At 54.2% G+C, this 8,796-nt stretch overlaps 1 protein-coding gene across 1 annotated transcript; it reads right to left on the minus strand.

Annotated features, from left to right (window-relative positions):
- TIMM50 (translocase of inner mitochondrial membrane 50) lies at positions 1–7,134 on the minus strand. The gene is made up of 11 exons (XM_070387710.1): positions 6,990–7,134; positions 5,897–6,053; positions 5,342–5,373; positions 5,115–5,136; positions 3,433–3,491; positions 3,221–3,340; positions 2,742–2,846; positions 2,536–2,634; positions 1,720–1,876; positions 1,271–1,377; positions 1–210 (listed from the first exon to the last, which is right to left on the minus strand). Exons 1-11 carry the CDS (start codon positions 7,095–7,097, stop codon positions 109–111), a joined length of 1,068 nt encoding a protein of 355 aa, XP_070243811.1. The 5' UTR covers positions 7,098–7,134; the 3' UTR covers positions 1–108.
- Between the last annotated feature and the right edge of the window lie 1,662 nt (positions 7,135–8,796).

The following is an 8,796-nucleotide window of genomic DNA, read 5'->3' on the forward strand; positions in this document are numbered from 1 at the left end:
TGCCGTCTGGGATTAACTTTATTGGACACGTGGTTGCCCAAGCCATGGTCTGGGAGTGCTGGGCCTCGGGCCTGGAACCCAGGCACTGAGTTTGCGGAGGCCCAGAGGTCAGGGCTGTTTAGAGCGAGGCCACAAGCGGCTGGTGAGAGAGCTGAAGAAGAGGTTCTGCTTGCTGGATTTGGAGAGCTCGGCCAGGCGCTGCTGTTCCTCCTGGAGTTGGGGGCAGACAGAGAGCAGAGTCAGCCTGAGAGCCACCTCCTTCCTTAAACCTCTGCCCAGCCCAAGACTCCTTTACCCACAATCTCAGAACACCAGCCCAGACACAGGATGAGACCAGACTGCAAAGACTGTGGGCAGACATTGTAAAAAGCCAGCTGTGAGCCACAGAAGCCCAGACTCAAATCCCAGGTACTCTCATGACCCCTGTCCCCTGAACCCTGGGGACCTAGCCCAGGCCCTCCCCAGATGACATCATCTTGCTCCCTGAGCCCCTGGTGCCCAGTCCTGAGCCCTAAGACCCCTGTCTGGATGCTGAGGGATGCCAGGCCCAAATCTCCAGGGATCCTTCCTTTGTGCCCTCAGGAGCACCAGCCAGGAACACAACCCCAAACCCGGTCAACCTGAGCCTAGACGCCTGGGAATCTCTTTCTCAATCTATATTCTTAGCCCCATCTACAAATGATGAGGATCACACCAAGGTCATCAGAACTTGCCCAAACCTTGGGCCAAGTGTCCAAGGATCCCTCTTCCCAGACCTGATCCAAACCCCCACCCCACAAAATACCAGGGCCCCCAGAACATCAAGGTCTCTGAAAAAAGAGACAGAAGTGTTAGCTGCTCAGTCGTATCCAACTCTGTTACCCTGTGGACTGGAGCCCGCCAGGCTTCTCTGTCCATGGAATTCTCCAGGCAAGAATAATGGAGGGGGTTGCCATTCCCTCCTCCAGGGGGATCTTCCTGACCCAGAGATCAAACTGGGTCTCCTGCATTGCAGGCAGAGTCTTTACCATCTGAGCCACCCGGGAAACCCTCAAGGTCTCTGGACCTATCTCAAATGCCTGGCGTTTCCTGCCTCCTGTCCTCAGAGCAGCCTGTAGGATCTATTCACTCCTCATTACAAGGGCCTTCTGGGATGGGTGGTGTGGAAGAGCAGGCCCTTGAAATGAGGTCACACAGCCAGAGTGGAGACAGGTTGCTTAGAGCTCCTCCATCAAGAGCCTGGGGATCTGATGGGACATCCCCCACCCACACTGGGGATCTGAGCACCCACCTGCTCTAGCCGGCTTTGCCGCTGTTTGAAAGCCTCCAGTGGGTCTTCCTCCAGGGCGTAGTGCTCCAGCACGGTTCGGACATCCTCCACACCATTCAAAGCAATGGCTGTGAACACAGCAGGTGGGAGTCAGCCAGGCTGAAGGCCAGAAGGAGGTGGGGCCCACAAGGGTAAAGGTCAGACTTGGGGGGGTGGTTGGAGTTACTTGCACCCTTCTCAGTTGCCTAAAAGGGCTCCCCCTGAACATTCCTGGGCATCCTCTAACCACTCCAGAAGAGCATCCCCAACATTCTAGGAAGTTTCTAAAGACTGCAAGATGCTTATGGATCTCCTGCATCTTAAATCCCCAGTTTTCCATAAAAAAACAAGCCAGGATCAAGCATCAGTCATTCCTCTTGGGGGTCAAGGGCTTCAGGGTCAGAGGTCAGGAGGTCAGGGGTCAGCCTCACTCTTGAGGAAGGCAGACAGGTCCAATAAGACCCGGTCATCGGAGTTGCCATCCCAAGGCCGCAGGGCAACGCCGTTGTAGGGCTGTAGGCGGAAGGCTTCCTTCTTGCAGTCCACAACTACTACTCGGGCTGGGTCCCGATTCAGACACGAAATGTCCTGAAAGTGGGTGAAAGGTCAGGTCAAGGCCTGTGCTCCTTCTCTTCCAGGCAGGAAACCAAAGAGGGGGAGAGAGGCAGACAGACAGACGGACCACACACACACTTGGTAGCACACACTGAGAGCACCACGAAAGAGCCTCTTGAAGACCAGGCTGGGATGATGACCCTCAACCTTCCAGGGAGTGGGGAGCAAGTCACACAGACTCCTGGACCTGAGCCCCGGCACACAGACAGGTTGATTCAGAGGTTCCCTGGGGAGGGAGGCGGGCACTTGTGCATTTAACCACGGGCCTCTGGTGTTTGTGACAGGCTGCAAGTTTGTGAACCTCTCACAGGTAGAGGTGCAAACTGGTCAACAGCAACAAACATGGAGTCACACAAAGACAGGCACCAAGACAGAGCCTTCAAAAGCCTCCATGACAACCCATGTCCCTCTGAACCTTGAAAAACTCCATAGACCCTCAGACCCACCAAGACAGTCAGAAACCCAATAGACATCAAGACGCATGGGTATTTGGACAACAACCCATAAAGAGACCCAATTCACAGCCCCACAGACCCCTGGACCCCTATCACCAGTCACAGCAACAGATCCCAAGGCAAACAAGTGCCAGCCCTGCCCCAAACCCCAGAGGCCACCACAGCCCCACGTGGCACCTTAACATGGTGCCCATCCATGTATCTCGTGGCATCCCGGAACAGGCGGTAGGAGATGAAGCCATGGGGGTCCACGCTGTCGATGAGTGGAAAGGCAGTCTGGGGGTGGGGCGTGGGGGAGAACAAGGTCAGGCTGAGCCCTGGCCCTGCAGCTCTCCCTCACGTCTTATCACGTCAACCACCCCAGCCCAGCCCCGGGCCCTCACCATGCCAGTCTCCGACGTAAAGATGACGATTTCATACAAAGGGGCGAGCTGCTGGAATAAGGTCTCGATGCCTGGACGCTTCTTAAACCTCCAGCCAGTGGCTAGCTGGAAATGCAGTGAGAACAGTGACGCACTGAGACTAGAGTATTCTCTCCTGTCTCTGTGGTTCGTGAAGGGATTCACAGGTACAGGGCTGCAACTGAGGGTCTAAGAGTCTGCAGGATCGGGTCCCACAGTAACAGCTGACTCCCCTCCAGCACTGACTGTGTGCCAGGGTACAGATGCAATAACCTACGGCTGGGAAGCAGCACAGGTGAGGAACGCAAGGCAAGGAGGGGTGACCCCTCTTCCCCAAGACCACAGAGCAGAATGGGGCTGAACCCCAGCCTGGCTCCAGCATCTGTGCTCTCGACCATGTCACAAGCCAGCCACCCGGGCCTATGTGGTGTCCCCAACCCGCTGCTTTCCCCAAGACACACCGACCACTCAGGGTGCAAGAGGACGCCAGTGAGCTCCAAGACCAGTGTGTATGGGGGTTGGTAGTACGGCTCCCGCAGAGGGTCTGGCAGAAGGCAGGGGCTGGTGGGCTCGATGATCATCTGTGGAAAAAGAGACCAGGTCTGGGCACTCAGACAACAGGGATGGGAGGCTGGTGGGGGTGGGTGGGCTGCGGCCCAGGGCTCCTACTCACCTGTCTGTAATCTTTGAAATATTTGTATGTCCGGCGCAACTGCTGTACCAGAATTGGATCTAGGAGAACACCAGGGCAAAAAGGGATTCCAGGATAAGCTGCTGCTCAACCCCCTGGACAAACTAGGGGTTTATTTATCTACCAGATACAAAGAGGCCTAAAACACCCACCTGGTTTGAAATAGCTCATTTCCAAGAACCAAGGCAAAAGGGAATGACATAACCTACTGCCAGGTAGGAACAAATGTTTTTATTCACCTGTCAAGTTTTAATCTGAGTACTTATATCCGCACATCACCCCAGGTATAAAACAGAATGCTGTATCTGCCCACCTAAATCCCACATATGTATAAATGAATCTGCTAACATTATGGCAGTATATTTTGTCAACTCTGAATCTCTAGGTCTCCAGGTGTGCCCACTTTAAGCAAGTATGTGGAATCTAGGTAAGCCATGATAAATATACACACACCTCTGTATGGGCTTCCCAGGTGGCACTAGTGGTAAAGAACCCACCTCTGATGCAGGAGACATAAGAGACTCACCAGCATTATTGCCTGGAGAATCCCAGGACAGAGGAGCCTGGCAGGCTATAGTCCATGGGGTCGCAGAGTTGGACATGACTGAAGCAACTTAGCACACCATCTATATACTTTAAACTAGTTGGTTCTCAACTAAAAAGCAATTTTGTTCCTTGCTTCCCAGGAAGCTTCACAATGTCTGGAGACATTTTTGGTTGTCACAATACTGGCATCTAGTGGACAGACACCCAAGACACTGCTAAGCATCCTACAATGCACAGGACACCCCCTACGACAAAGAACTATATGACCCAAGCTATCAACATGGCTGAGGTTAGCAAATCCTGGTTTAAAGGAATACACCAAGTCCAGTTTAAACAGAATCTTACATGATTCCCTATTTCAATACAGTATTTTTAGTGTAGTTAAACTACTATCTCTAGACCTGTCTTTTTGAAACTGAAACACCACTTAAGCTGTGAACACACACACTTTAAACCTACAGGTTTGCCTGTTCACCTTAAATCAGTATGTTGACTTGTTTAAAATAGTATGACTCTACATCTGCCCAGTTAACACATACTTAGCTACCTGCCGAGTTTAAAACCCCAACATGATAACATGCCGGCTTGCAAACATCCCCAGCACAAACAAGTGGCTTTCTGGACCTACCCGTTTTATATTTCTCTTGGGAAGGACCAGGTGTGATAGAATTGGCAGCTCCCCTCTACTATCCAATTTGTCAGAAACTCCCTAAAAGCTGGCTAATCAGAAGGCGGGGAGGGAGGAAGGAAACATTGTTTTGGAAACGAGGAGCTGGATGGGGTGCGGCCTGGTGGGAAAGAGAGGCTGTCATAAAGAAGGGGGTGAGGGGCTGCAGATGCTCAGATCTAAGGCACAGGAAGCCATGTGTCTGGCAGAGAAAGCCCAGTTCTCCCCCAGGCAATCCCACCTACCCAGGATTCCCCTCCCCCACTGTCCCTGACCATCTGCTCCTGGGCTGAGGGGCCAGGGAAGGGGACTGGAGTTCTGTATGCTCCTCTTCCCCCAAGCCATACAGCTGCTGACTCCCCCACCTCCCAGTGGAAGTGGGGGGGCACCAAATGGGGAGGGCACAATAGAGAGGATCAGGGGACCCCAGAGTTTACGATTGTATACTCACCATTGTCGAATTCATCGGGAATCTGGGAGGTAGAGAGAAAAAAGAAGGGTTTGGGACGGCAGAGGCAAAACCCAGACAAGGAATCTCTGGGGCCCTGGGAGGAGCAGGCAAAGGTCCCTGGGAGGGAGGGTTCACTCCAGAACAGAAAGGAGCCTGAACAGACCAGACGGGAGGAGACCCACAGGATGCAACCCCTGGTAAGGCCTCTGGGTCTCTCTCCCACTCACCTTGGCACCATTTTCATCCACAGCGTTGTTTCCTGCAAGGGAGATAGTGATGAATGAGAAACTTGAGGCCTGGTCTCCTGGGACTTATGGGAGGAAGAGGGAAGAGAGCCTTGCCTCCTGGGTCTGAGGGAAGGGGGCTAGAGATATGGTCTCCTGAGAGAGAGGAAGGAGCTGGTAGCCAGAATACCTGGGCCTCTGAGACAAGGAGGGCTGGGGCAGGGTCTCCTGGGTCTCTGAGGAATAAAGGGACTAGAGGGACGACTGGAATTTTGGGTGCTGAGGGAAGAGGTAGCTTAGGGGGCTAGTCTAGACCTCTCCTTCCCCCCTTTAAACTGACTCCCTATAGCTTAGTACAGGAACCAACTAGAAGAAATAGAACCTTGAGCAGAGGAGGAGTAGGGGGATTTCCCTCATTTCCAAGTTCCAGTTGGCTGCCCTGCGGGAGGAGCCAGGGAAAGAAGATGGGTGAAGTCCTTAGGGGAAAGAGGGGGCAGTCCCCCCAGCAGAATAGAAAGGCAACAGAACATAACTGGGGGACAGGAATATGTTCCTCACCGAAGATATAGATGACGCTCACGGTCCCACCAGCCCCGAGCAGCCCAGCGAGCCAGAGTGCAACTTTTTTGGCATAGCTGGGACCCTCCGAGCTTCTCTGCTGCTGTGGTCCCTGGGTCTGGGCCTTAGTGCCTGCTCGGCTCCCAATCTCTGCAGCCTGCAATTGAGAGGGGGTAGGTTGGCCAAGAGAGGAAACAAGGTCGGGGTGGTTCCAGCACCCTGGTCCAAGAAAAATCAAGGTTGAGAGCCAGGAAGAGGACACCCATATGGCCTCCAGGTGTTGTGGCCCTGCAGGGGCAGGTAGGAGACTGGGTCTCTCAGAAAGGTCAAGAACTTAATAGTCTGGCGCTAGGATCCCAGGGGTTCAAGAGATGACAAGCCCGGTGCCCAGGATCCTACAGGCCCGGGGCGGGGGTGGGGAAGCAGGGCAGGGAGATACGATCAGGGACCCTGACTGAACACTAAGATTCCTGGAGCAAGCCACTGAAGGCCACGCAAGAGGATAGGACGGGGAGTCTGGACGTCCTCCCGACGTCTGGAGCTCACAGTAGCGGTGTATCGAGGGGGACGGATGGGAGGGGCAATCGCTTGCTGAGACTTGGGGAGCAGGGCACAGAAGTAATGCACCCGGAGGTCAGAAGGACAGGGTCTCTTGTCAAGATGGAGGCAGGTCGAATCAGAAGCCCGAGCAACACCACCACCACCATGGCGGGGAAAATACCCGGGAGGCCAGGCTGGGACTCCAGTGTCCCGGGCCCCTCCCCCTCAAGTATTACCTGAACAGTCACAGAGACAGGAGAGCAGGTGACCCCTCCTTCCCCCGCGCCCACGTGGGGTCGAGAAGGTGGGGTCCAGAAGAGGTGGGATCCAGAGGAGGTAAGGAAGGTTCAGAGGACACACTTGAGTCCCCAAGCATCTATCCCGGGGAAGCAAGCGCTGCTAACCCCGGGAAGCGGGGGAGAGACTCAAAACGCGGGTGGCGTTCCATTCAGCACCCTGAGGTGCTGCGTTCCAGAAGCCCCGGGCGGCCCCGGTCCGCCTGGAACCACAGGAAGGAGCCCCAGCACCCCGGGGCCAACCCCATCCGGCTCACCTGGTCCGGGGCCCGAGGGGGCGGCGTCGCGAGCCTCGCACACAGCCCCCGCGCGCCTTGCCGGAGCCCGCTCCGCAATCGCAGGAACACCGCTGCCGAGGCCGCCATCTTGCGCTGACGCCACGCGGCCCCGCCTCCTCACTCTCTCCCCCCCGCCCCGGGCCGGGGCCGCGGCCAATGGTAATGCAGGGGCGGGGCGGGTGGACGGGAGCCCGAGAGAGACAAAGGGCCGCGGGTGCACTGCCGCGGGCGCTCCAGCTAGGGCTGGGAGTCTCCCGCCGCCGCGTCCTGCTCAGGAACGCCCACGCCACAGGACGGGGCGGGACACCCACTCTCCGAGGTCAAGCGGAGGCCACAAGGAAGGGAACCAATTGCTGCTGGATTTGTCCTAAAAACTAAAAGCCAGCTTCACACACCTTCCTCACGAGCGGCCGAGAGCCCTCATCCGCCTTCCCTCCCCTTCTCCCAGCCCTTTCTTGCGTGAGTTTCTTTAACCGGGTCTGGAAAGTCAGCCAGTTTCATGGAGGCTCAGCCAAACGAACCGCTGCGGGCTCAGGGTATTCAGAGGAAACCCGTGAATTAGAGGCTACGGGAGCCATGATTAATCTTCCACATGTAAATCACCACAGCATTTAGGGATAAATACTAAGATAATAAGGACTTCCCAGGTGGTTCAGTGGTAAAGAATCCGCCTGACAAGCAGGAGACGCAGGTTCCATCCCTGGGTGGGGAAGATCCCCTGGAGAAGGAAATGACAACCCACTCCAGTATTCTTGCCTGGAAAATCCCATGGTCAGAGGAACCTGGGCTACAGTCCATGGGGTCATTGGTCACAAGAGTCAGACAGGACTGAGCGACTAAACAACAGCAACAACTAAGGTAGTAAACATACGAAGTTAGGCGAAAGACACAGAATTTTACGGTTGTGTTACTTCTGGAGGGGAATGGACTGGTCCTTCTTATCTGGTACACAGATGGCTCCTAAATTGGGTGGTGGAGACATGGGTGCTCCTGACATATCTTTTAAAACATTTGAACTATTTTAATATGTTATATTATATTTGTAAGAAGACGTGAACATCAAATGAGAAAAGTGAAGATGGTTAAGGTACTAAGCCCCATTCTCTACACTGCTCCCCAGCCCCACACCCAAGCCCTCAGATGAGCTACAGCGATTCTGAGGTTACTACTAGGTGGACTCGAGGGAAAGGACCATCAGATGCTGGAGCCTGCAACCACAGGTCCTATTTAGATTTGTGGCAGGTTTGTTGTTCCACCACTTAGTCGTGGTCCAACTCTTTGTGATTCCATGAACTGCAGCATGCCAGGCTTCCCTGTCCTTCACCATCTCTCGGAGCTTGCTCAAACTCATGTCCACTGTGTCAGTGATGGCATCCAATCATCTTGTCCTGTCGCCCCCTTCTCAATCTTTGCCAGCATCAGGGTCTTTTCTACTGAGTCGGCTCTTCGCATCAGGTGGCAAAAGTATTGGAGCTTGTTTCAGCATCTGTTCTTCCAATGAATATTTAGGGTTGATTTCCTTTACAATTGACTGGTTTGATCTCCTTGCAGAGGAATACTAATTTTCACTTAACTCAAGCATGAGTTAGATGTAACACTGTCAATCACATGGCAGTCTCTGTTCTAAAATTTCTGTCCAGTGTCTTCTCATACATTCAATAGTCTCTGGGGTGGGGAGTATCATTTTCTAGATGAGGCTTTGAGTCGAGCTGAGTTGAGTTCAGTCACTCAGTCGTGTTCGACTCTTTGCGACCCCATGGACTGCAGCACGTCAGGCCTCCCTGTC

This window comes from Bos mutus, chromosome 18 (assembly GCF_027580195.1).
Source record: "Bos mutus isolate GX-2022 chromosome 18, NWIPB_WYAK_1.1, whole genome shotgun sequence".
Lineage (NCBI taxonomy): Eukaryota > Metazoa > Chordata > Mammalia > Artiodactyla > Bovidae > Bos > Bos mutus.

Excerpts from the sequence above, each read along its gene's own strand:
- TIMM50 (XM_070387710.1), bottom strand. The coding sequence starts at position 7,097 with ATGGCGGCCTCGGCAGCGGTGTTCCTGCGATTGCGGAGCGGGCTCCGG. Across the intron at positions 5,137-5,341 it reads TGGATGAAAATGGTGCCAAG|ATTCCCGATGAATTCGACAA; the intron begins GTGAGTGGGAGA and ends TCTACCTCCCAG. Across the intron at positions 3,341-3,432 it reads ATTTCAAAGATTACAGACAG|ATGATCATCGAGCCCACCAG; the intron begins GTGAGTAGGAGC and ends CTTTTTCCACAG.